Source organism: Anser brachyrhynchus, assembly GCF_964034855.1.
Source record: "Anser brachyrhynchus genome assembly, chromosome: 25".
Taxonomy (NCBI): Eukaryota; Metazoa; Chordata; class Aves; order Anseriformes; family Anatidae; genus Anser; species Anser brachyrhynchus.
Genome location: NC_137718.1, coordinates 4456097 through 4482847, shown reverse-complemented (window position 1 = coordinate 4482847; position 26751 = coordinate 4456097). Strand labels below are relative to the sequence as shown.

General features: G+C 46.5%; 1 protein-coding gene across 15 annotated transcripts in view; it reads left to right on the top strand.

The window, feature by feature from the left end:
• The window catches only part of LOC308182811 (uncharacterized protein), a 207307-nt gene that overhangs the window by 152957 nt on the left and 27599 nt on the right, over positions 1 to 26751 (top strand). For 11 of the 15 annotated variants that reach the window (XM_080568029.1, XM_080568028.1, XM_080568030.1 and 8 more), the window contains 41 exons: positions 469 to 646; positions 1165 to 1392; positions 1601 to 1696; positions 1864 to 2037; positions 2843 to 2998; positions 3777 to 3897; positions 4296 to 4510; positions 5063 to 5314; positions 5395 to 5586; positions 7349 to 7498; positions 7643 to 7746; positions 8240 to 8457; positions 10094 to 10314; positions 10508 to 10654; positions 11339 to 11503; positions 11739 to 11890; positions 12117 to 12285; positions 12537 to 12645; positions 13164 to 13309; positions 13666 to 13791; positions 14213 to 14392; positions 14569 to 14793; positions 15093 to 15219; positions 15544 to 15743; positions 16394 to 16606; positions 17513 to 17658; positions 18201 to 18328; positions 19179 to 19311; positions 19624 to 19756; positions 20140 to 20292; positions 20682 to 20808; positions 21015 to 21226; positions 21935 to 22097; positions 22497 to 22579; positions 23353 to 23513; positions 23770 to 23923; positions 24296 to 24483; positions 24584 to 24662; positions 25155 to 25286; positions 25866 to 26195; positions 26541 to 26650. In XM_080568029.1, coding sequence (XP_080424155.1) covers positions 469 to 646; positions 1165 to 1392; positions 1601 to 1696; positions 1864 to 2037; positions 2843 to 2998; positions 3777 to 3897; positions 4296 to 4510; positions 5063 to 5314; positions 5395 to 5586; positions 7349 to 7498; positions 7643 to 7746; positions 8240 to 8457; positions 10094 to 10314; positions 10508 to 10654; positions 11339 to 11503; positions 11739 to 11890; positions 12117 to 12285; positions 12537 to 12645; positions 13164 to 13309; positions 13666 to 13791; positions 14213 to 14392; positions 14569 to 14793; positions 15093 to 15219; positions 15544 to 15743; positions 16394 to 16606; positions 17513 to 17658; positions 18201 to 18328; positions 19179 to 19311; positions 19624 to 19756; positions 20140 to 20292; positions 20682 to 20808; positions 21015 to 21226; positions 21935 to 22097; positions 22497 to 22579; positions 23353 to 23513; positions 23770 to 23923; positions 24296 to 24483; positions 24584 to 24662; positions 25155 to 25286; positions 25866 to 26195; positions 26541 to 26650 — 6696 coding nt within the window. Of the gene's footprint in view, positions 1 to 468; positions 647 to 1164; positions 1393 to 1600; positions 1697 to 1863; positions 2038 to 2842; positions 2999 to 3776; positions 3898 to 4295; positions 4511 to 5062; positions 5315 to 5394; positions 5587 to 7348; positions 7499 to 7642; positions 7747 to 8239; positions 8458 to 10093; positions 10315 to 10507; positions 10655 to 11338; positions 11504 to 11738; positions 11891 to 12116; positions 12286 to 12536; positions 12646 to 13163; positions 13310 to 13665; positions 13792 to 14212; positions 14393 to 14568; positions 14794 to 15092; positions 15220 to 15543; positions 15744 to 16393; positions 16607 to 17512; positions 17659 to 18200; positions 18329 to 19178; positions 19312 to 19623; positions 19757 to 20139; positions 20293 to 20681; positions 20809 to 21014; positions 21227 to 21934; positions 22098 to 22496; positions 22580 to 23352; positions 23514 to 23769; positions 23924 to 24295; positions 24484 to 24583; positions 24663 to 25154; positions 25287 to 25865; positions 26196 to 26540; positions 26651 to 26751 lie in introns of those variants that run through there. The other 4 variants (XM_080568017.1, XM_080568018.1, XM_080568020.1 and 1 more) reach the window with 4 other exon arrangements.

Sequence of the window (26751 nt, the reverse complement as noted above, 5' to 3'; positions counted from 1 at the left end):
TCTTGCAGTTTTTAAATCTAAGGGCTGACCAAAAATATCTCTATTTTTGCATATTGATGCTGCAGAGCAGCACAGAATGCCATCACGTAAGAATTACAGAGGTCAGCAATGCGTGAGTTTGATTAGAATATTGCATCTGTCAGCCCTCCTTCTAGGCAAAATACACTAAGAATTTTTATAGATGATAACTCAAGAAGACAGTGGGTTTATGCCACAGCTCTCTGCAGCCTATGAACAAAGAGGAAAGGGTGGTGCCAGTTTCCAAATGGCCAGCCCAACGAGATTTGTTGAGTGCAAACTTCTGATCCCTTGTCTTGGAAAAGAATAAGTGTGCAGCCTTAAAGACTAAGTGATGAATTCAGACTTTCGCACTATTAGAATCTGACATAGTTCTTTTGCAAAGCTGCCCTCTGAGTGTGTAAATGGTATGGAAAGATTTTTTGTAACAATGGTGTTTTTTCATCAAAGATAACAATCACTGGAGGACCATGTCCACCTGGACATTACTGCGTGGTGGGGAGCAGCAGAGCCCAGCCTTGCCCTGCAGGGAGTTATAACCCATCCTGGAGTATGGCACAGTGTTTGGAGTGCCCAGAAGGTTTTTACTGTAAGACTGCTTCCACAAACTACACAGATTGCCCTGCAGGTGGGTCTGATTGCACCTACCCACTCATTCAGGGAAATTTCATTTAAAGGATTAACAGATGCTCTAATAGTGGATTTGTCATTGGACCATGTTGCATGGATCATGAGCCTCTTCCACTGGACAAATCAATGACCTTGGCCAAAACTTACAACCTCTTCGTGATTCAGTTCCCCTGTCTGAATGTGAAAAAAAAAAAAAAAAGGTATAACGTAAGTATAACATAGCAGAGATAGTTTTGGCAGTAGACATTTATAACATACTTTGAGATGTTATTAAAAAACTGGTTGCTGTTAAAACTATTGCTAATCCTCAGCATCGATCAGCTTCATTTTATGGTGCTGATGTGCTGAAGGCGTCACACACTTGTGATAAATTGCAAGATGGGCCCACCATCATAGCTTGGTTTCAGTCCTTCTCAGAAAGAGATGAAGCGAAAGCTGTGTGTGCAAGCTGGGGGTTCTTCCCAGGCTATTACCAGCATCTGTTAACCTTTATGAAACTCATCTTTTCTTTCCTAGGTCACTACTGCCCCAGGAATACAGAATTTGCCTCTCAGTATCCTTGTCCTCCTGGAACCTACAGTGAAGCTTTAAATATCTGGGATGCTTCCAAGTGCCAGCTGTGTCCTCCTGGAAGGGTCTGTTCCAAGCCAGGCCTACAGAGACCAGATGGACTGTGCACACCTGGATGGTTTTGTCCACCTGGATCCATGTCAAGCAAACCGGTGTTTCCTGGAAACCATTCTGGTACAAGGGAGATTGATCAAGTGTGATGATTATTATTGAGGTGGTGGTACTACAGAGTCACTTAAAGAACCCGCCCATTTCAGTATGTCTTGCTTTCTCTTGTTATTTTCCTTAATTCTGTGCTCTAGTTCTGTTCTTCCTGGTCTCTTCAGATGAGATAAAGCACTTGCAATTTTTCTTTCAGCTCAGTCTCTGTTCTTTCCATTAGCAGGCATGGCAGCTCCAGCTTCTAGATCTTTTGGGCAGTGCCAAGCAGGAACCTTTTGTCCTACTGGTTCATACCTTCCTATTCCCTGCCCACCAGGTAGGAGAAACACCCTTGTCCCTGCACAAGTTGTTTTATTTATTTATTTATCTTACATACTCACTCCCCTTTTGCCAAAACCACTAGGCAATCCCGATCTTGTGATATTAGTATTTCATTTGTGGTGTCTCTCAAATTGATGGTCTTGCTTCTGCCTCCTGCTTCAGGTTTGTACTGTGCAACTGCAGAGCTTGCAGCTCCATCAGGTCCCTGTGAGGCTGGCTTCTACTGCACAGGGGGCTCCACGCTCCCAAACCCTATGGGTGGTACAGTGGGGAACATCTGTCCTCGAGGTCACTTCTGTCCTGCAGGAAGTTCCTCTCCATCTCCGTGTCCCCCAGGTAGGTTTGACAGCAGCTGCTGCGTACCAGCATTTCCCTTCCCAGTGCTTTGTGAGCTGCTGAGCTCGTCTGTGGCTGTGCCATTGTTTTGCAGCCCCTTGTTATTTTGCACTGAAGCGTGCCTTTATGTTGCCCAAGGGGCAGCTGCTGTCAGCACAAGAGCTTAGCCTCTAATCTGGTGCTGTTGTATTGGAAGCATCAGCCCTAAATGTGCATTCAGACAGTAATTACACAACAGCCTCAGTCTGTGGCCTTACGTGCTGCTGTGCAGCGGTGGGGGGGAAGCTCATTCCTGAGCCATCCTGAAGGAAAGGTCACACAGCCACGGTGAGCTGAGCACATGTAAGTCTCTGCTGCTCTCCCTGCACAGTGAGAGCTGTCCTCCAACATCACCTTTAATGAGACCGCCAATTAAATTGAATGAGAAAGACTTTCAGATGTTTGTTTCTTTCTTGGTTAAATCTATAGTTACATTAAGCAAGTGACTCTTCTGCTGAGACTGGACCAGAAATAAATGGGAGTTGACCGCAGCCAGCACCCATGACCAACCTCTCACAGCCTTTTCTCATAGGAACATTGCCATCTACCTACAGCTGTACACCATTGCCATGTCTCTTACAGGAGTGCAGGATGGTCCCTTTGATTTCCTTCCTAGTCAGCATCTTTTTGGCATCTTACATGAGAGGTGGCTGGGACTAGTGTAGCCGGAAAGCTGATGCATGAAGAGCCTGTACTTCTTTCCATAGCCAATTCCAGCAGGGCTGAGGATGATGGGACAATGTGCTTTTGGTGTCTTTATTTTCAGGCTCCTTCCTGGCTTATCGCGGTGGTCAGACAGCACAGGATTGCCAGGCCTGTTTCCCAGGGTGGTTCTGTTCTCAGCACGGTCAGAGCTCCCCAGAGGGCTTGTGTAAAGAGGGATGGTTTTGCCCAGAGGGCTCTGTATCTGGTCAGCACTCAGGTAGGAATCTTTGGGGTCATTCTTTACCTAAAGGAGTTGTGATGGCAAGATTTTAAAATCTACCTCGTTTAAAAATGGCTAGTTAATTAAGTAATAAAAAAATGTTTTCCAAAAATTCTACTCAGTAACACCGATTAAATAGTTGGTAATTGTGCATAAATTTAATAGGAAAATAGGCATTGTTTACTGGGATCTTACCAGGACAAAGAACAAGTTGAACAAATATCTCAAGAGGTATTTATTCCTTGTGACATTTTCAGCTTTGCTGGAAGGAGCTAGGTAGAGAGAAGGTTATATGTGATTGTTGCTTCTCCATTTCATAAAGGTAATGTAGGGATAGGTATAACTCAAATCCTGCCATGTCAAAAGCATACAGGAGCTCTGTGAGAAGGAAGTTAGTGACCATGCAGCAGTGCAGAGAGGCTGCTGCCCCTTCAGCTTTCTGAAAGCTGTTGAGGGCAACGAGTCTGCGCAGGCGTTCATTTAAAAGCTCAGCTCAGTGATAAGTGAAGTTTGTGTTCAGAGTGCAGAGCATGGGCCTCACTGCTCAGATCTGTGTTCAGCACAGCTTTTAACAAACCCAGGGTGGCTTTTTGGGGTAGTTTTTTTTGTGTGTTTGTTTCTTTGTTTAATAGATTGATGGATTTTTATAAAGCTTTTATCTTAAACCTTCCAGTTTTAGATTTGTAGTGACGGTTCCTCCAATGACACTGTACAGCTCTCCAGGCCACAAGCAGAGCAGTTATGTTAGACGTATTCCTTTTTTATTTCCTCCTAGACTATCTCTGTCCAGTGGGTCACTATTGCCCCTCTGGCAGCCCTGAGCCCATACCATGTCCCTCTGGGAAATATCAGGACCAGGCTGGTAAAAGCCAGTGTGAAACATGCCCAGCAGGAATGTAAGTGGAACGGATCTGCTTCTTCATCTTGATGCTTTCCTTGGGAATTAGCATGTCATTTCCATCTGCCTTAGGCTGCTCTGTGTGATGCATCATTTGATACACGTGGCTGTTCTTTTTGTTCCTGTATTTTTATCGCCTTTCCCATTATTATGTCCTTTTCTGTACTTCAGCCTGTGTGGATAGAAGATCTGTCCTGGTAGGTGTGTCTGCCAGGGAAGAAAAAATGGCCCTGACAGGTTGCATCTCAGCTCTCTGTATTATTTCAAGCAATTTGGCTTATCATCTTAGACTACCAGTGTTGTACAGAAAGGGTTTCTCAGTCCCTTAGAAAAGAGGGAAAGCATGGTCTGTGGCAGTACTTGGATTTTTATTTATTTATTTATTTATTTTGTTAGGTTCTGTGCCCTAAAGGACCACCCAGACAATCTTCAAGAGAACTCCCATGGGATAATCGAACCAACGGACTGTCCAGCAGGATATTACTGCCTCTCAGGCACAAAAGCTGCCAATCAGTACCCGTGCCCAGTGGGGACCTACAGTAATGAGACTGGACTAAGAAATCAGAGAGACTGCAGACCTTGTCCTGGAGGCATGTTTTGTGCCAGTGCAGGTAGGGATCACGTGTGGATGGCCAATCCTAACTGTGTTGTGTCTAGGAGAGTTAAAAAGTTTCACTGATGAATGAAGCTTCCTTCTGTCTGCAGTTTGTATGACTTTCAAGTAGCGTTTGCTGTGGTCTCTGGGACCCCTTGACTAGAGACTGCTTACAGTCATTACAAAGATTTCTGCCAACCTATCTTCTGTAAGTTTAGTAAAAGAGGCAGGTTAAGGTGGGGTTTGTTTTTGAATAGATTACTAAACGAAAAGACAAGTTGCTTGGATTCTTGGGCTTATTTGTTCTTGATTGTCTCTTAGTGGAGAAATGGGTGCATGATCTTATCAGCCTCTTCTGTAAGGTGATCTAGAAAGCTGTTCAGGCCTTTGGCTCTCTGGTAATCAGTTTTGTTAGAAAATACGGAGACTGTAGATCTAGCTTTTAAATAACAGAGGTAGTCACAGATCAGCAGACTCTGAATGACAAGGCTTGTCTGGTTTCTTTAGTCCAGAAGCTGTGAATTAGGTAACACACTGGTTTATTTGATTTTCTGTTTCTTCTCTTTAGGACTCGTGTCCCCAAGCGGTACTTGTTTGCCTGGGTATTACTGCACTTCAAAGGCACGTATACCAAACCCAGTCAGTGATGAGGCTGGGGGCCTTTGTCCAGCAGGCCATTACTGCCCGCCAGGCAGCAGCAAGCCAGAGCCATGTCCCGCTGGCACGTTTTTGCCTCTGTCTGGAATGGTTTACCGTAACGCCTGTCTGCCCTGCCCTGGGGGGAGGTTCTGCCGAGGAGAGGGCCTGACCAGTGTTTCAGGTGTGTGTCACGTGTACCTAACATCTTTTTGGTTTTAATATTGTGCTTAATCCTAATGCCGAAGCGTTTCTTTCTTGCAGGATTGTGTTATGCTGGCTATTTCTGTGATGCTGGGTCCACACAGCCGGACCATAAGCAGTGCCCCCCTGGCTCCTACTGTCCTGAAGGCTCTGAATCCCCAGTCCCTTGCAGTCCTGGGCACTTCAACTCTGACAGTGGAAAATGGCAGACAAGAGACTGCCAGCTCTGCCCTGCTGGGTATTTCTGTAGTGGTGGGTGTCTGCTGGTGTACCTGAGACGTGTGGGTTACACAATGTAAAGTGAGATAAGTACCCTTAACAACTTTATTGCTTACAATATTTTCTTAGGTTAATGAAGGTTTCTGCAGGACGTGCACCAGGTATAAATGCCCTAAACCATTTCTCTTCCAACATTTCTGTTGGGTTCTCCGTAGCAGTCTCAGCTCACACAGACCACTTTGTGCTATTTTACACCTTCTTTGTTCCTTGGCTCAGACACCCTTTCTAGATGTCTTATATATAGTCAGCGCCTCAGGGAAAGAAAATAGCCAGGCAAACAGGTCCTTGGTACTGGCCAGCAGCCAGGGGCTGTGCTCTGAGACAGCTGCTCCTTCTCAGAGGTTCTCCCAATCTGTCTGTGCAATATGTTTGTTTGAGGTCACTCTGGTAGTTTAAATTCACCCGCCCCTTCCTTGAGACGAAGAGGCTTTTCCTTTGTCAGGCGGGAAACAGAAGCAGTAGAAAAGAAATAGCTCAACTGAGCTTACACAAGTTTATAGCAGAGCTGGAACCACAACTGAGGTTTCCAAAATTATGATTGAGCATTTTAATTGGAAGCCCCCGTTTTCTGCAGGCATATAATTCAGAATTGACTTTCCTGTCTGCTAAGATGTTTTTTGTCTGAGGCTGAACTTCAGAGAATTCTTGCTTTCTGATGCTTGTTAAAGGTATATGCTGAAGGAGGTTGTTCTCACAGGAGATGAAGGTGTTCTTGTTGTCTTTGATCAGTGAAGGATGGTTAAAGACTTTGCTGTTCTCGTTGTAGGACTGGGAAAAATCACTTCCAAATGACCATGTTCTGTGGGCTACTACTGTCCACCTGGCTACTACTCCCATTCCCTATTGCTGCCCATGAGGCTTTTATTGCCCCACAACATATGCCTTTCCTGTACCATGCGGCAACAGGATCTGTCAGTTACAGGAGAGGAAGGACTTGCACAAACTCTGCCCAGCTGGACTCTTCTGTGAACAGCCTAACAAATGTGAGGGGGCTGTGTGTTGTGACAAAAAGGGATCCCATGTCACTAAGGGCCGAGTCTTCCTCTGAGACTTAGTGGGACAAAAAGGATTTTGAGTGCCGTAGCTTCCTTACTTCTTTTAAGGTTCTGCTAAGTATTACGTGGATTGGACCGTGCAGGCAGCTCCATCAGGTTCTGCCAAGAACGGAAGCCAAAACAGATTTCTAAGACTCCGAGGCTATCGTTGAAAGAGTAAGCTGAAGCCAAATCCTTCTCCTCTCTGCGGGGAAAGAAACTCAATGCCCAGGAAAATACAATGAAGCTATTCCTGTCTGGCAGCTCATGCATGCAACAAGAAACACAAGAAATATAACTGCACAGGCATGGTTCTACTCCCTAGATTGGATTATTCTAATAAAACTTAAGACTGCTCCTTTGTAGACATCTGAATCTGAGCTAGATTTTTGTCCTTCCTCTGTAGTCAGTGGAAAGAAATAGGCACATCTGGGGTGCAATTCATCTTTCTTATTTTAGATGTCTGCCTTAGGGGGAGATGAATCGCACTTGAAGCGCAGTTCCTCTGTAAGTGCTGTTTCTCTCCAATTACTGCAACAGGAATCTGAACAACTACATCAGAATACACATCATGAATCCCATGTCCTGCGTCTGGCTGAACTAATAGAGGAGGAGGAAGGCTGAATATGTTGATAGGGAATGACATTGCCTGTCATGTCTTGTAATATTTCCTGAGCAAGATGCTCTCCGTTGTGTCGTAGGTTCTGGAGCACGTACTCCTGAGCTGTGCCCTGCTGGGTACTTCTGTCTGCCAGGTACCAACTTCAGTGCACAGTATCCATGTCCAAAGGGAACGTTTGGCCCCAGGGCTGGTGCCACTAGTAGCTCTGACTGCGAGCCCTGCCCAGCAGGTAAGCAGGGACATGGCATGAGAAACTCAGGGGGCACATGTGGAAAAGCTCAGGAAAATGTGTCTTCTCCCTTCATGTTACTGACTCCTCCACCAGTCTTCTGTGCAGGCCATGTTATGGAGATTGCTTTTCTGTTTGTTTTAGGCATGTATTGCTCAGCACTGGGTCTTTCCCAGCCTTCTGGATTGTGCTACTCAGGTTATCACTGTGCCAGTGGAGCCACCAGCCCAGCACCCTTCAAACACAGGGTGAGTGAGTGCTGGGCAGCAGCAGAGTAAGGCTAGCTTCCTGGGGACAAGGACTGGACTGTCACAATCTCATAGCTTCTAGCGTAACGTTTTCCAAGTAGTACTGCTCCGTATAGAGTTACTCTTGCCTGCTACTGCTGCCCTTGAGAGCTCCCCAGGTAGCCTAATGTTCTGCTCTTAACATCTGCTGGAACATGTAGCTGCCTGCTAACAACTTCTGGCCAGACCTCCGTTTCTGTAGATTGTACTGGAGCGTGCAAAGGTCTCTTCCAAATGATGACAGCAGTGATCAGATAGCCATGGCTCGGCAGCCAACACTTCCAGCAACCTTTTTATGCCAGCTGTGGTCTTCATGTAGTTTCAGGGGCAGAAAGCTTGCAGGACTCAGCTCGTACATAACCTTTCCAGAACCTGTCCCTGTAGTACTTGGTGCCAAAGTTTGTTTCAGTAATATTTTTGCTTTCTTTCTCTGTTTTCTTTTTTTCTTACACAGGTGGAATCTTCTGGCCTTGGTGTGCCTACTAATGACATCTGTCCCGTCGGGCATTTCTGCCCCACTGGTACAGGGTATCCCCTGCCCTGTCCTCCTGGATCCTTCTCTGCTGTCACGGGCCTGGAGGCAGAAGAGCAGTGCCAGCCCTGCCCAGCAGGACGGTATTGCAGTGGCGCAGGATTGTTTGATCTGGCTCAGATGTCGCTGTGTAACGCAGGGTACGGTGAGAAAGTCGCTTGTTAGTGGGAAAATACAGCTGACGGGATTACTGTAGGTTAAAGCAGTCTCTTGTGTGCAAACATTTATACTCAAGATTAATTAAACTGCAAAGACTTTGTTCTTAGCCCTCCAGGTTGTCTATACAGCATCTGCTTGGTGATCTCACTAAATGGCGTCAAAACTATTCCTTCTCCCTCTACATTTGCCTCACATTCTGTCCCAGCCTTATACATGGTCTTTTACTGTTTTCCCCTTAGGTTCAGTTTATTACAAAACCCTTATTTAGTCTCATAATTACACTTGATGAGCATTTGACCTGGGCATCCTTTTCCCTGTTCTGTGTTTTATCTCTTTTCCCACAAGGTGGTGCAATAACCACTGGCAAGCTAGCAGTCCTAGTCTGTGTATCGCAAGCAGAAAAGTGCTGTTAGCAACATTTCTCCATCTCACGAGTACGCCTTGGAGCAGGAGGCTGCAGAAGCTCGGTTCATTTAATCTGTGAAAGAGAAGCTTAGAAGTGATTTCAGCGTGGTGTAACAGGATTTAGTAGGGAAAGATTTGTGATAGCAGACAGCCCTTCAATCTACTAGAGAAAATCATAACGCAGTTTTAATCTAGCCAGAAGCTGAAGCTAAACCCAGATTAGAAGTAAGGGCTACATTTGGAAGAACTAAAACAATTAGCCGCAGGAGCAAACTTCCTGGGAAAAAGAGGTATTTACCACATCCTAGTTAAATTTTAAGCCTTCCTAAGAATTCCTTTAACTTTAGGAAGATGTGACAGCCTGGCTGCAACAGTGCTGGGGAAGGTTTTCTGGCCTGGGTTATAATGAACGTTATGTGATTATAAACGACCCTTGGCTTACAAAATCTTTGAAGCTCTTGTGCTCCAACTGGGTACAATTTATGTTTTGTCCAGGCTGCTTTCCAACACATCTATCATGTAGAATCTGTCAGCTTCATAGCCTGCTACTCAGCCTAGTGTGTCTTGCTTGTGGGGAAGCATGACAGGCAGCTCTGCTGTTCTTTTGCTTAATGCTGTTCCTTTTACACTCGCTCATTGTCTTAAGGGCTAGGAATTGTTTCTTCTTTAGAAACTGCACCTGCAGCATACAGTAGGACTATGGATCTCATTTTCTTGTTGCTTAGCTTCTGGAAACCATAATATTTTTTTTAATATTTCCTCATCTTTATTTATTGTGAGTATGCGGCAGAGGAGTGGTATAGGAAGAGTCAATGTAGAAATAGATCACATGAAGGCAGAGGCCTACAAGAAGATCGAAGACAAAATGAGACTAAGCAAAATCAGCAGGAACTGAACACTTGGGCCCTGTGTTTTGAAATAAAATAGAAACCTTAACTTTTAAAGTCTTTTTCTTCCAGAACAAGAACACTTTCCAGACAGCTTAGTGGAAAAAAAAAAAAAAAGCTTTTTACTAGGTTTATCAGGTGGGCAGTAAATTACAGCTGCTTGGTTGGGGTAGGAGCAATTGTTGTCCAAACTGAAATAAAATGTATATTTAAAGGGATGTTTCTTAACATGCAGACCTTTGGTTCTTGGTTAGTGCCTCCCATATCTATTATCTATGAACAGCCTGTGAGCCCATTGCTTCAGGACTGAATTCTCTCCTTATAGGTATGTTTGCCTGGAGGGAAGCTCTGCTCCCTGCCCTTTGGATGGGATTCATGGATACAGATGTCCCAGTGGCTTCTACTGTCCTGCTGGCACCGGGGTAGAGCTGCCCTGTGAGCCTGGCATGTTCAGCCCTGTGCCTGGGGCGAGTGTCTGCCTCCCCTGCCCAGCTGGTACGGCCTGCAGCCGTGCTGCCACCGTGGAGCCACTCAGCTGCCCCAGAGGTAAGCAGTGCATGTGTGCAGCAAATCCCCTGTCATGCAATCAGAACAATCATGCAAACATCTTTCTGCCTGACCGTAGCAGTGGTTCACCCCAGGGAATGCCATGTTTGACAATAATTAGAGCAAGGTCAGCATTCCCGCTTCTTCCTCCTTTCTTTTCTGAGCAATATTTCATTCATCTCTCGATGCACAGGTTACTATTGTCCAGCAGGGACTGCTGCTCCCCTGCCCTGCCCTGAGGGGACGCTGAACGCCTTGGAGGGGGCCCTGGCCCTCACCGCCTGTAAGCTGTGTCCTGTGGGGAGGTACTGCAGAGGAGATGCTAACTGGGAACCTGATGGTGAGTTTAATAGCAGACCTCCCACACCAGAGGGGTCACAGATTCAGGGCTGAAGGAATCAGAGGAAGTAGAAGTCATAACACAGAGAACAGGGGTAGTACTGGAGGGTGCTCTCATATCCTGTCTGTTCCTATCAGTCATTTCTCTGTTTCGTTCTTTTAATTGAGCATTTGTTTTGGGTGTTCAGTCTCCTCCTGCATTACTTTCCTAGTGTCCCTTAATTTTTCTCTGCTTTCCCTCTCTCCTTGTTCTTAATGCTTTTACTGGTCTTCTTTCTGTCCTATATACCACTCCTCCCTCCCCCACCACTTTCTTGTTTGTTCAGAGTGGTTGTTACTGGGCCAAAATGCAAAGGTGGGACACATGAAGAGAAGAAAAGCAGAACTCTTTTCACAGAAAACAAAATCTGGGGAAGAAGTTAAAGAATTTAGATAATAAAAAATACCAGTTGAGGTCAGTGCAAGTAAAGAGAGGAAGTGATAGATGGCATAGGTAGTGGGGAAGAGAGGAGATGAACCAAACGTGAACAGTGCAGGGTATCAGCAGAGTGATTACATGGGACAAGGATGGGCTTCAACTTCTCTCCTCTGATTTATCTGTCTACATCTGAGGTTTTGAGGAGGTGCCTCCATCCTCTTCATTGACCCCAGTGCCACGGCTACCCCCTCTGTTCTCCCACGGCAGGTCTGTGTTCAGCTGGGTACTACTGTGAGGGGGGAGCCACTGATGCTGTTCCACACGGGACGCCTGGGTTCCCCCTCAGCGGGCCCTGCCCGCTTGGGCACTATTGTCCAGAGGGAACTCCCTTCCCAGTCGCCTGCCCGGTTGGGACCCTGAACAACGGCGCAGGTGAGTGTGACTTCACCCCCAGGTTTCTCCTGTAGTCCACAGTGATCAGGGTCTTGGTTTCTGGCAGCTGTGGTGCGGGGCTGCCCCTTGGTCACTGCAGGGTATTGATACACTCAGCCGAGCCTGATAATGGCGATGTGTTATCGCTACAAATAGATGCTTATAAAACTGTGACTGTCCTGGAGATGCTTCCGTGTCCGCTGTCACTGACCTGGAGTTCTCCTTTCTTCCTCAGGTGGAACCTCTCCAGAGAGCTGTGTGCCGTGCGATCCTGGGTCTTTCTGTGCTAGCCTTGGTTTAAGCTCTCCAACAGGACCTTGTACTGAGGGGTTTTATTGCCCAGCAAACTTCAGCTCTTTCAGCCCCACAGCATTCCTTTGCCCTAAGGTACTGCTGAGTGATGTCTGGGTAGTGAAAGAGATGTGTCTCAGCTCTGGGCAGGAGGTATGTGTCTTCCACTGCAGCAGAGTATCTTACAGGCCTGTTTGAAATGTCGATTGCATCCACAGGTAGTGTTGCCCCAGGCTTTGCTAATGCTGGGATTCACCCTTCACGCAGACCCCAAGTTTGCCACCGTCTCCATGCAATCCTCTTCCTTCTCTGTCATTGCCAGGGTCACTTCTGCCAGTCAGGGGCAGCCCACCCCACACCGTGCCCTCCTGGGGAATACCAGCCGGCCAGGGGCTCTGCGTCCTGCATTCCATGCCAGAGAGGATTCTACTGCCAGGACCTGGTGGCAGGAGACCCCAGGCGCTGCCCACCGCATTCTTACTGTCCCACAGGTACACTGAAGCTGGCACACTGGCTATGCTGAGGACTCAAAGCTTGCATGCCTCGTTGTGGCCCCAGACTTGTACAGGCCCTGTGTTTGTTTTCCTGTAGGGTAGGCGATGGGGAAGTGACAATCAACAAATCTGACATAGTGCCATCTGCCTTCTCGGGCATCGTTTGTTACTCATTGATATGGTTCTAGAGTCATGTCAGATCACAGGGGTCTTCCTAATTATTTTTTTTCGTTTGTTCTCCCTTTCAGGCACACGGTTTCCTCAGACCTGTCCTGAAGGCACCTTTACTCCTCCAAATATGACTGGCCTCTGGAATGAGAAGGAATGCCTGCCTTGCTTACCTGGCCACTACTGCAGGTAGTGACCGTTCATTTCAATCTGGTGTTTTTTCACTTTGTCTTAAGCACTTAGGCATCCTTGTTTTGTGCTGATAAGTCAATGCTAAGTTCTTCCCGGTTTCTCTATCTCCTCTCTCTCAAAGAATTAAGTATAAGCCCAGACACAGCTTTTGGGTACAGAGATGTTGGATCTGTGAATTTGGAGAGAGATCTCAAAGCAGTCTGACATTGCCATGATGTAATAAAGGTAAAGGAGCACCTGAAAGAGAGGTGTAGGCAGTGTTTGTGAAAAGAGAAAATTATCCAGAAAGTCCAGTCCAGTGGAAAGTCGTCCACAATTTCATGTAAAGCAATTTGCCCACGTTCATGGAACTTGAACTCAAAAGTGCTTGGCTCACTCCAGTCATCTACGTGTTTTTTTAAGTGGCAAAAATGGGTCTGTTTTCTCCCTCTTATCAGTGTAACAACTGCTCTGTTTATGTACCAAGTCATTATCAGCAGGTCTTATATAAATTCTTCCTGTTCTCTCTGCTCCAGGCATGGGCAGCTGGAGGGCAAGTGTGCTGCTGGCTACTTCTGCCTTGCTGGGAGCTCGCAGTCTGCTCCACAGGGCCCTGGCTTTTCCTGGCGCTTTCTGTCTGGATGCCGCTGGGGTCAGGTTTGTGCTGGGCTGTGTCCTGCAGGTAAGGGAGACTCTCAGAAGTGTATAAATTGTAGAACAGTGAGTTGTTTCTATTTCTAACTGGGGAGCACCTGTTACCTTGCATGATATTTGCTTAGAAGTTGTCATTGCTCATCAGCGTCCTCTGCTTTTACATCTTTTGAACAAAGAGTTGTTCCTGACCAAATACACCACCTTGAATTTGTGGTGCTAAGCTGCCAGTCCGGAAGAGTCTGAAGGCTGTTGGATTGGCTCTCTATAGGCACAGAATACTAACAGCTGTGTCTTGTTCATCAACAGGAGACTTGCTGAATTCTTTTTTTGCCATTGGAGGGCCTCTGTATTTCACCTGCAACTCTTTCCCATCCATTTCTGTAGGTTTCTATTGCCTGGAGGGCTCTGAGGTGCCCATACCGTGTCCTTCCAATACTATTAGAGATGTTCCAGGGGCTGAGCGGAGAGAAGACTGCCTGCCCTGTCCACCCGGCCACTGGTGCAAAGCAGGTTGGGACCTGGGGGAATGATGAGGGGGAGGGAATGAGAGTTGCTTTTCACAAGAGCTGTACATATCCCTGAATCTGGTCAGCCTAACTTTGGTATCAGATACTGCACTGTGGGACAGTCCTTGCAGTGGGACACGCTGTCTCTGCTGATGAGTTCTGGAGTCTGTGGAGAGAAGAGTCATATAACACTGTTGGTATGATATGCTGTTCCGTCAAAGGATGGAAATGTAGGAGAGCGTAAGACCAAAGCCAGTCTGCAAATATCTCTGTGTGCCATCTGCCAGAAGAGGGGCTGAAATTGTGGAGGTGGATCATACACATACATGTGGTAGTTTAGGAAGGACCCAGGGAGGAAACAGAAGAAAAGTGTTCCAATTACAGTGAAAAGATGGCTCTTATAAGCTTGGTTTTCTTTTTGTTAGGGGATTCAGAGGCCTATCCATGTCCTTCAGGACACTATTGCCTCGGAGGTAACGTCAGTGACCAAAGCAATCTCCTGGCACCTCAGAAATGCCCTCCGCACACTTACCGCAAACGCCCCAGAGCTCAGAGTGTGACAGATTGCCAGCCATGTCCTCCAGGCTATCACTGCCCTTTATCAGGTAAGTGCCAGATGAAAGCCAACCCTCTCCCACCACTGGAGCGGATTACAAAACTCCCCAAGATGAGATAGGGAAGGGGAGAGGTAATTCATGTTCACAGTGAGCTTAGAGTTCTTCTCTAAAACACCTCCTGGCCATTCAGCCTCCCTTTCTTCATTCTTTTCTCTTTCTAACAGGTCTAAGCAGGTTTGAGGATTATCCGTGCCCCCTGGGATACTGGTGCCCTGGTAAAGGGGACGCTTTCCTTTGTCCACCTGGTACTTCCAGGAGCCAGCCGGGTGCAAAATCACTGGAAGAGTGTGGTCCCTGCTCACCTGGATACTATTGCCCAGACCCAGCACACACAGGGCTACCTAACAGCCAAGGAGTACCTTGTAAACCTGGCTTTGAATGCCCAGCAGGTGATGTAAACATGCACCTTGGTTTTCTTTATTTCCAGCTCTTTCTGAGTCCAGATAGGTGAACAGTGCACAGCTGGCATAAGTAATCCAGGGCTAGATACTCAGGTGTGTTAGCATTTCATGCTAAATGGCTAATTGGTTTGCAAAGGATCTATGTCCTTTAGTAAGCAATAGAAAAAGTGGAGTTTTTATGGACAGTAACACTTGATAAAGGCATCTTGCTCACTGTCTTCCCAACACATGCTTTCCTGTTCTGGGAATGTCACATAAATCAGTCTCTGGTTCCCCTTTTTCTCCAGGTTCAGTGAATCCAAAGCCTTGCAGACCTGGCTCATACTGTGGTGCTCACACAGCCGTACCTTCCGTGTGCCCTGCTGGGTATTACTGTCCTGAAGGCTCGTCAACATACAATAGCCCTGAGCAGCTGTAAGTACTTCATGTGTTTGGTGGAGCCAGCTTTAAGGATTTTTTAAAACTCTGAATATTGTGAAATCTGCCTGTGATAAAACCTGAGTTACTGCTTCAACCACAGTTTTTGTGCATTGTGCAAAAGCAAAGGTATCTTCGTAATCACGGTTAGGGATTTGGTGACTGGTAGGACTGCATAGGATGATTTATGATTTGTATGAGTTAGCCTAAGCCCGGAACCAGAGGAGAATCGTTTTTAATTTTGCACTGGTGATTGAGTCCAGAAATCAGAACATTTTCAGAGACTTTTCTTCTCTCTTCCTGCCTTGTTTTGCTTTCCAGGTGTGTGTTTCCCTACTACTGCCCCCCAGGCAGTGCCCATCCACTGCCCTGTGAAGGAGGATTCATGGCCCTCAGCTTGCCTGGTCCAAGGGATTCATTTGAGAAATTCTGCAGAATCTGTGACGCAGGCAGCTATCGTAACGTCTCTGCCAGCGCTGCCCCCTGTCAGCCCTGCCCAGCAGGCTTCATCTGCCCACAAGGTAAATGGGGCTGCTAAGCAGAAGTAGTACAAGAAGTAGCTTGAATTGTAACCAGAAAGCTCTAAGTTCTGTATGGGCAAAGCTCTCGATCCTCTACAGTTTTAAATCCCTGGTGTGGGTGGAGGGGATGATCTCTCTGGCCCCTGTGATCCCTTTTTCCTCCAATTTTGTGACTCAGCTGCAAGACCAGGAATTAATATATTACCAGAAGTGTGAACCTAGGTGTTCAAATCTTGCAGAGTGACAGCCAGTGCTGCATGGATCCTGCTGGGCAGGAGGGGAATAGCTTTACAAGCTTTTCGAGGTCTCCCCTGGTTGGAATCCTCTGTTAAGTTCAGTGATGTGTTAGCTCATGCTGTAAAGCGTGGAGGAGATCATGCCTACCCACTGTGGCCACTGGATTTGTCCAAAGAACTGGGACAAACAAGTCAAGACATTTAAATATAAATAAATTAAATTGGAAAATGTTGAATGGTGATTAATTTTACATGTCTGTATGTGTATGTGTTTTTATATATTTGCATGTAACATATAAAGGTGCGTGTTCATTTGTAACTGGAACAAATAAGGGGGTTTCTGTCTATCTTTTAACACTTGCTCAGTTCCATAAACAGTGTCTGTATCTGAGATAACCCCACCACTTTCTCTAGGCAGTGAGAGTTACCAGGAGAAGCCTTGTCCCAGCGGCTACTACTGCCCTCCCCTGGCATCTGCCCCTCTTCCCTGTCCCCCAGGGACCCATGGGAGCAGCAACTTTGCAAAGCAAGTAGAGGATTGTCAGGCCTGTCCTGCTGGCACCTTCAACCACCTTCCTGCACAGGCTGCCTGTTTTCCCTGCGGCAGCTCTTCTTCGTCGCAGCCTGGTGAGTTGCTGTTTGTCAGTGAAACTTGCCCTGCAGTTGAGAGAAAATCTAATAAGAAAATCACCCAGAAAAGTGATTCCTCCATGTGGTTTCCCCATGGACTGCAAGACATGGGATCCTCATGATGCTGTGTGTGCTAACAAGGCCCAGCTGCTCTTCCTGCCCCACCTGGAAGAAGGAGGATTGACTTTTCAAAGCTTTCTTTTGTCTCTTATCTTCTATTAGCCAAGGGGTTTTGATTTCACCTCCTTCAAAGGAAGGAATAGATGAGCAGCCCTACTAATTTGTGTTCTATCATTGCTTTGAAAGCAGTGGAGTACTTTTGCCTTTGCAGAGCTTGCAGTAAGTGTAGTTGTGGTTTTGAGCCAAAATTGGGCACTATGGCCATGTCTAACCGGGACCGTAATAAAGCAGGAAAAGACTGAAAAAGCGTAGGGGAGGAAGCTAAGTACAGTAGAGAATGCATATGCCTTACTCCATGTGTTGTGCAGTATTCTTCCAGCATTTCAAGCCAAGCGGTTTTGAGAGTCTTGAGGCACAGAGAAACTGCAGAGAGGAGCTCAGCAGCCTTGGCTGGGTCCTTATCCTGTCTGGCGGCTTAACCTACACATTAACAGGGCTTGGCAAAATGCCATTGCTACAATTCCCAGCTGGGCCTTTCTGCATTTCTTGTTAAATGGACATTGCAGCAAATGGTTGTGCTGGTGGGGCAAAGGCTCCTGCGGGCTTTCCTGTTGGCTTAGCTCTGCTGTGCTAGAGGGACAGCAAACTCCAGGTGTGACTAAAACAAGCAGTGTGATTTGCCCAGAGTATTCAGCACAGGAACTGCTCCTTTACTGTGAGCACAGTTTTTGCAAATTATATTCCTTACCCTGATTTCCACTTTAAATCCGACCCTTCTCTAAGGTGCTACCAGCTGTACCTGCCGTGGGCTGAACCGGGCTTTCCAGCAGTCAGATGCCTCCTGTATCTGCCAGGCAGGTTACGTGTACTACGACGAGCGAGGCAAGGAAAACCCTGACGGCAACAGTGATCAAGACTGCCTACCTCAGGTAAAACCTGGCTTCAAAACAGTTATTGCATGACACACGGGAGAGGGAGAGTAGCTTGGTGCTTTTGGTGCTGGTTCTGAGTCTGTGGATGTGTGCGATATGAGTTCAGTTCACTGAGCTGCTGCAGACACAAGCAAGCACTTCAGCTATTTTGTTCGCTACCCTTGGCCCTTCCTTGTGGGTTAATGGCATTTGTCTTCTTTCACAGAATCTTGCAAGGTTAAATTCATTGAGGGCTGGAGGCAAAAGATACTGGGGTGCTAGGACAAGGGGGAGAAGCTAAGCATCTCAGATGTCAGATGCAGGAATTTAAGCCTCTGTATTTTCACTATGGAAACCTCCATTAGGGCTGGTTGAGGAATTTGGATGGAAAGTGAAATTGTGATCTTTCTTCATGCTTTTCAAGTTGTCATTTAGCAACCCTTGCTGGATTGACATTATGTTGAACATCAGTGATGAGTGGAGGGTTTCAGCGATGCTGCTTCTCTCTTGAAACACTAGAGCTTGTCAGGTTTCACAGATTGGATGTCTTGGTTTTCTAGGTGGATGAGCTCTGTGCTCCTGGAGAGGTTCGTCTGGCATCTACACGCCAGTGCGTTTTTCCCGAGCAATACGACTGCTCTCCATCTTGTGGGCCTGCAGGTGGAGAGATTAATGCAGAGCTGGGCATGTAAGTCTCAGCCTAGCCTCTCATTAAGAAACACTTCACAATTAGTTCTGACTGGCTAAGTTACGGAGCCCATGAGGTAATTCCAGGGTAGGACCTGTGGAGGTGTTTTTGAGAAACTTTCCATTGTTGGAGTTCCTTTGTGTGGAGATGCTGGCCTTCAGTCCTTGTTCATTGTCCTCACTCCTCTTCCTGTGTATTTAAAATTACCTTGTGATTTCTGTGTGCTTGGGTGGAGACAACAGAATGGCCACCAAGTGACGATGTAAGAGTGGATAAAACTCACATTTTTTGAGGGAGATCTCTTCCACATATCTCAGATTAAGCCCACCTCAAGTGGATGATGACTTTATTAGAGTTAGAACAGAACCAAAACCAGTTCTTATCCCCCCTTCTAACACTGACTGAAGCATTGAAACTAGTTCTTGTCATGTGCTGCTTTTTATCTCTTCATGAATGAACTTCTGTATTGCAGAATCTCCTGACATGCACAGCACAGAAAGTTGGTGTGTTACAATTATACTCTGTTGCTTTCAACCATTTTATCAAGGCAGAACTTTGGGGAGGGATACATGACCCTCTGCTCCAGACTGTAACTAATCCCTGGTAGAGAGTGGGCTATCACATTTTGGCCTATCATGTGTGGTCCTTGTGCTAAGGAAGAAGTATTAAATAACAAGCACAGTACTGGATGAGATGGACTGCGAGCTTGCTTTATCCTGTTTTCCATGACTATAGAGTAGGTCCACTTGTTGTGTAGATTGTAAGATACCAGGGCTAGCCTGACCCTCAGTATTTTGTAGCTGTTTGCTCGTGGATCATAAGTAAGCAGGACCTTTTTTCTGCTGTACAGATGTCACTGCAAGCAGTATGTCTCAGCTGAGGAGCTCTGTGACCAGTTGTGTTTGCTGAAAGCCCCACGGATCTCCTTGAGATTTGGCATCAAGAGAGAGCTGCTTCTGAGGATGAGTGAAGGAGAAGTCAGGGTAAGTTTGGATCATGTGAGAGCCTGGAGAGAGCCCTTAGAGATGACAGTTACATAAAGAGACCCCTGGGGGCTGATGGTACTGAAAGGTATGAAGCTGTGAGCAGAGAGAAGGGAGGCTCCTTATGTCTCATGGCCCAGAATACTGATCAGGCAGGATGGTGCCTTCCTGAGAAATGACAGGTCCAGAACTGTGGCAAGAAACTTCACTAGGAGCAGTTTTACCCAGCTGAATATAAGGTGTGATCACAACCAGGGTCTGAGCCCAGGGTTGATCCTGTCAGTGATCAGTGTTCCCCTTTGCTTTTAATAGGAGGTGGCAAATGTTCTGGGCCCAGACGACCATGTGCAGAAGAGCCAGCGGGTGCATTTGGTTCTGTTTAGCCCTGGTGGAGTGCTAGGTTTTATTGTCTCCAGCACAGATGTTTTGGATGCATTTCTCACAGGTAAGGTTTGAGAACACATCAGGGTGAACTGAGGTCCCAGCCGGGCTCAGCTGTCAATTTACTTTCAAGTCTGCACAGCAAGAGGACAGCAAGTTGGCACAGAGAGGGTATTTATTGTCAAATTAAGATTTTGGATTGATTTTGGCCTTCCAAAATTGCTAAAAGTAAACTTCCTTTGGTGGCAAATCTGTTAGTATGTGTGCTGGCTCTCGATTCCAGTGTAATCCTGGTGCATGGTAGTGTCACTTAGAGTAGAATTTGGGCTTGTGTGCTCAGACCATCCACAGATACAAAAGAGTTCTGCATTGCCAGGGGCTGGGTGTTATCACATGCTGCTCATTTTCTAGAGTTGATTCTTATTTTTTTTCTGTTGCTTGTGGCAGGAGATTTTTCATCAGATCAGGTGCTACAGAAAGGTCATCAAGTGCAGAGGGCTTTCTTCAAAGATACCCATGCTTTGCCCCTTGTCCCTAACCCACTGGTATGTCTGGAAGCAGGAGACACAATCCTTTTCCAGCTTAGCATCGATTCTCACAGTGAGTGTTGCTTGGGTCTGTGTGCCCTTTGTGGATATATCGGCGTTCAGAGCAGTGACTGTACTTTTGGTAGCGCTGCATGTACGAGCACATTCCTTCACCTCCCAGACTGTCTTGCCTTCAAGGGATTCCTCATCATTAGTCTAGGCTCTGCCAGTGACTCATCTGGTGTTTTTACATTTTGACTGGATTTCTGTAGGCTATAGATAATATATTTCCTCTGTTAGAAGAGTGTGTTTGCTGGGTAGTAAAGCACAGTTCAAACAAAGGAGCTGACGCTGTATGGCCCTGTAAAGCAAATGCAGTCACAAAGCACTTTGTGAGACCACCATCAGCTCTCCTAACTGAAGTGGGTCAAAGTTGCTGACATTGTGCTGAACTGTTCCCAGATCGCACATCCAGCCATTACCCAGTTTATCAGAAGCAGCATCTTTACAACAGCAACCCCAGCTGGGATTTTGGACCCTTCCGAAGGCTAGACCACCTCGTCCAGGAGACTCACCTCAACATCTCCTGGTAATATCTGGTGTGACTAATAGTGCATGTGTTAGGCACAGAAATTGAGAGCGAGTCTTTCACATAATTGCTAGGTCCTTGGCAGCAAACAGCATGTGCAAATACAGAAGTCTGGTGTGTTCAGGTCCATGTACTTAACTGTCATCACTGCTGCAGGCTAAAGGACACTTAGATCAACCTGTGCCTTCCTTCTTTCTCCCTTTTAGGTTTGCCCATGTTTTCCTGGAGTCTGGGACATATGTGTTCAGGGATAGAACCATTCAGGAACACTTCTTGATTGTGACTGTAAATGAAGCAAATGTGGGCTGCAGCCCCAGAAATGTGTCCTTCCAGCCCTCTTCTCTGATCCAGCTGGCCAGACATGGGGTTCTGAAGCACCAGGACCTGAACTTAGCTCCTAACTGGGCTGCTATCACAGGTACAGCCAAAATGCTGGGGGATCTTGAACTCTGATGCTTTGACATAACCGTCATTGTACCTGTTTGGGTGTGTTTAAACCAGCATTTCTTAAGAAACGCCATCAATCCACGGGCTTTGTCGTTTTTAATCCATTTCCCCGTCAGTTTTTCCTTCCCGAAGCTCACTACTCTGTAGTCAAGAACCTGCTTGTGTAGGAGCAGAAGGGGGAGAGAGGGAAGGAGCAGTTGTGTTTCTACCCACACCCTGCTTGAAGAATTCAAGTAATTGAGGGCTTTGTTTCCCTTGGCATGAAAGCAGAAAGTGTCAGTATGTTTCCATGATAAACTAAACTGAAATTAAATGCATCATTTAAGAGTTCACTAAAGGCTAACCACAAGGGCAGTTAAGGTCTTTTCCCAAAGCCCTACCTCTCTGTAAATGTTCTGCCTGTACCAGTCTCTTGTCCTTCAGAGAGAGGACAGCATAATGATGGAAATGAAAGCATGAGTCTTGGTTCTCTTCACTGCCTGCATGGAAAACATTTTGTCTCCTTGCCTGTGCGTACCAGATCAGGGAGGGGAGGAGCAGAAGCCCGTGTAATGAAGATGAAACTTGCTAAATGTTGGTTTCTGTGGGAAGGAGAGCATTTAGTAAAGGGAGACAGTGCTATTGACACAAACTGCTTCCTATGTTTCTCACTTCTTGCCATCCCTTGTGGCTTCCCCAGCGGTGCTCTTTGTTCTGGGCTTCTTAATTGTGGTGCTGACAACCCTGGCTATTGTGCTACAGCCCACTGTCCCCATCCTTAACCCCCTGAAGAGCTGGAAGCCACGGTGGAGGAGCCTGGGTGAGCCACACATCTCCCCAGAGTACGTCCTTCTTAAAGACAGGTAAGCTGCCTTTGGGTGGTAGATAAGCAGCAGCTCACACCTCGATAGTACCAAATCCTGTCCTGTTGCACTTCCTGACTCCTTCAGTCCCCAGGGCTGGACTCCTGGCCAGCAGCACAATAGATTGAGTTTCTGGCTGCGTGGGAAGTTTCTTGGTGTCCCCCAGCAGTGTTTCAGCTCTCTTTCAGCACAGTGTATGGCAGCTCTACCATGCCCTCTGCACAGAGTACTGTTGTAAGAACTACCTGACCTAGGCTTCCTCTGTTTTGAATCTAGAGAAAAAAAAAATGTTCTTCTGCTTGAACTAAGGTAGTGATAGTGCAGTGTCTGATTTGACCAGGGTGAATGTGTATGTCAGACACAGAGATGCCCTTCACCAACTTCTGTCCTTGCCTCTAGCCTGCAGTACTATCAGACACTTGGCCCTCGTGGTTCTGGAGAAGATGCTGGCTTTGAAGAGAAAGGAGCTGCACATAAGGAAGGTGAAGTGATGTGCCATCCCCAGCTGTTTTCCAATTCCTTCTTACCACTTACTCCCCATTCTGTGTCTTCTGTTAGCCTGGTATGATAATTTTGGTACCTGCTCACCTAGAAATATGTGCACACATGATCACAGGCACTTTTACTGCTCTGCACTTGTATGTAGACATTTACACACACGTCTTTTTATTTTAGGTTCGTTTAATCTCTTCAGTTGGGGACTGTAACCTCCTATCATTGGAATGAATTAGCGTTTTTTTTCCTAGAAGGTAGGAGGACAAGTGGCTAGCTCTGAAAAATAGTTTGGAGCAAGAGTGGGTTCAAGTGATTAGCGAAGAAAAAAAGATCTTAAAAAAAAAATTCCCTGGGTTATTCTGATGTTTATTCTATTCTCTGAATGCATGTGATTCGTGGGCCTAAAAAGGCCTTCGATGACCTCATCTTGGCAATTTCAGGATGTTCAGGAGCCCAGTAGATGGCACTATCTAGTGGTGCTGAGAACAGTTCATGGAGAAACTACCACTCACAGCTACAAATCTGTTAGAGAAGTAGCACCCTGACAGTTTACTGGACAAGTTAGAAGTTGATAGTAACGCTCCGTCATCCTCCCCCTTACTAGGGAATGAGACCTTTTCTTACATGTCTTGTCTATTCATGGTATTTACTCTCAGTACACAAAACATTGTTACCTCCTACGGATAGTCAGTGCCCCCTGGGGGGAAATAGAATAGATTTGTGGCCAGTGGTCAAGCTTGAGACTTACCTCGTGTTTCAGAAGAGTGTTTTGCAGTGAGAGATCTGGAGGATTTCAGTGTTCGCACCCTGTATGATAAGCTGGAGGATCAGAATTTGCACCTGGCATCTCAGCTGGCAAAACACAGGATGGATGTGCTGGTGTTTTACAACGGAATCAGCCAGCAGATTCAAGGTCTCATGGTCAGTGTGAAGAAACAATTGAGGGAAGGGGAGTCTTGGAACTGTGAAACTTGTGAGATGGATGGTTCCCCTGAAGTGGGGAATGATAGGTCTTACTCCCCACTGTACCCTATTTTAATTTTATTGTACACTAATTTTTTTATTGTACCCTAGCATAAAATAGTTTGTGCTAGTCTCTATTTTGATATGAGAGCAAGAAAGTGAAATGAATGGATTGTGAGGCTTGCAAAGTAAAATACTACTTTGTTGTAAACAGGACATGGTGCAAGCACTGGACTCTGGAGGCCAGAAAATCTTTGCCAAGCGAAGGATTTGTGGGCATAAACCTGCAGAGAGCAGCTGGGCAGCAGTGGGCGTTGAACCATGTGATGAGCACTGTAGCAGCAACTTCCAAGCAGTAGGGCACACAGGTGAGAGAAAGGCCAGAGCAAGAGAGAAGTGGAGCGGGAAGGAAGAAACAGTGGAATGGTTAAAAAAAAGGCATGTCTCGTACGGATGAGCTTGTGGCTTCCAGTGTTGTTGTAATTCTTGAAGAGTTGACAGCCTGTTGACAGAATACAGGTCTGTCAGCTTAGGCATGGGTGAGCACAGAGTTACAGCACCTCCCAGAAGTCCAAGCCTAATGAGTATGGCAGTGTCTGGTCATCTTCTTAGGAGGCATCTTGAAGCCATCGGGGGGAAGTTTCAGAGAAAGGTTCCTGCTCTTGTTTTTGCTCTGGTGATGACAACTTGACAGATGGTTCTGTAGACGTCCAATTTAATTGCTTATTGGATTCTGTTAGGTTCACCGTGGCAAGAGGCAACGGAGTTAATGAAAGCTCTGGAAATCCTGCTTAGGAGAGCTCAGCACAAGAATATCTCTGTGAAACAAGAGATGGAGCAGCAGGTCCAAGGACAGGATGCGCTGGCAGTTGTACCCTCACTGGGCAGCCTGGCCAGTGAAAGTAAAGCAGAAGTAGGGGAAGGGCAGGTGAGTTGCAGGTGTCTGTTGCAGGGCCCTCTCTCACCTTTCTGCTGTTTTTTTCCACCTGCCCATTTCTTTAACTCTTGGGCCCTCTTTTATCCCACAGGATTGTGAGCTGCTTCAGCAATGTGAGCTTTTCCGTAGAAAAGGTGCTCTTTTCAGCTTCCCTGGACATGACGAACGTGGTGAGTATGCCACTTGACAAAGGTCACAATAGAAGGCTGACTCAGTGAAGCCCGGGTTAAGAGAGGATCTGTATTTTGTCAACAGAGCAAATGTATAATTACCTTTCCCCATTTATGCTATTTTTACTCGCACATAATTCTTTTCATTGAGGTGGATAACTGGAAAGTTCTCCGGTTTAGTAAAGCTACTTCTGTCCCCTCTGTTCCTCAAAAAGAGGGAACCTAAGAATCTTTGATCCCCATAGAGCCCTTTATACCTCTAGATTAAGCAGCCACCTGGAGGGAAGAGATTGAGTGTCACTATGCTAATTGAGTGTTAATATGAGGAGGTCAGGAAAATTCTACACCATAAGTTCTGTGACCCTCACAGCTTCCAGACTCACATTCTCTCTGCTGAATGAAGTATTCCTTCAGCAGCATGTTTATTGCAGTCATCCAGCCATGAAGAGCTTCTTCTAGTTTCGGGTGTTATAAGTGTCCCCCTGTTTTTAGATCCCCAGCTGGCTTACCTGACTGAGCTGGAGGTGGAAGGCCTGATAGCAGCTTCCCCCCTTGCCATGACTCTGTGTGAGATCAAGCAAGCTTTGGTGAAGCTGCAACAACCTTTAGACCTTCATAATCCAGGTAACAAAGCTTAGTCTGTATTGCAGCTTCTGTTTCCCTATAGGGGATAGAATATAAGATTATAAGACTGGGTGGAAAGACGCCTCTCATCCTTGCTGTCTTGGTAAAGCATTTGCACACAAAAATGTCTGCTGCTGAGCTGCCGGTCATTAGAAGGAAGTCACCAGAAGACTGATAAGCCAAACGAAGTGCTTGAATAATTCACACGTGTAGACTGGAAAGGCCAGCTTGCCTGGCATTTGGCATCAGGGAGTTCTAAATCCTTCTGTAAGCAGAAGGAGAGGAAGTTCCAAGTGGCAGGCCAGGTTTCCTCTGCCAGCCTTTTCGAACAACTCCCAAGTAGTTACTGGCATGTTTAGGGGGCTGGGCTACCAGTGCACCCTCAGACAGTGTTGTGATGGAAAAGAAACCGTGGCTTTGGAGCCTTGCACAGGGCATGGCATGGGGCTGTGGCACAGTGAGCAGACAGCAGGGAAGGAGTGAATAAGAGGTGGCAGACAGCTGCCATGTGCAAGAGGACAAGATGGAGCATTCAGCTGGCTTAATATGTACTGCAACAGCTGTTTTCCTCCTTTTCAGAGAAATGTTTAAGTGACAGTTCCTCAGAAGATACGAGGAGTGCCCTCATCCCCACAGACCTGGCCAGTTTGTCACCTCACCAGTTTGTGGTGTATCGCTTTGGCTGTGCAGTGGTGCCCCTGTTATGCGGGGCCTGCTCGTGCCCCGCTTTCATACTCGCACTGGCTCACTCAGTTCCTGCCCAAAGTCCAGGCCAAGAGCTTCTCCCAAGCCCTGGGGACTGCTACTATGACGCCACCACGAAGTACCTCTACGTACGTGCAGCGAGGCTGGAAGATGCAGGGGAATTTACTGCTATCCTGCTGAACGCTGTGGCATGGATCACAGCAGGTACAGGCGTGATGAGGAGTGTGTAGGCTGTGGGAGAGGCAGTGTCTGGTCTTCACGTTGGTTCTGCATGTGGGAAATGACACCTTGTGTTGAGATACATAGGTAAATAGGGGGGTCCTGTTCCCAAAAGCAGTCAGGATTTTATGAAACCTAGGAGCATCAGTTTGTTTTTTGGGTTTTTGCTTTTTTTGTGTGTGTGTCAAAAAACTTCTGTGTCATGGATAAGGGGTATACTTGTACATCTTAAGTGTGCAAGAACAGGAAGAAGAATTGCCTCTTTGATGTTCTGACTTAAAACAGTCTTGATGTCAACAGGTATGTCCTGTTCCTTTTCCTTCGCTTTAGGTTGTCCCTCAACTGGTATCGGTCATTCCTGCTTTCTGATGAAGCTCAACAGAGCTATCGTGGCTCTTGCCAATGCCTTTTTCCAGCATTCATGGGGGATAGCAGAGAAGGTAAATGTGGTGATTTCCTCTAATGGCAGCAACTATCTAGCCTGCAAATCTGGAAGCCAGGAGGCAGAAGCAGTATAAAATGATTTGATTTTTTAGGAACT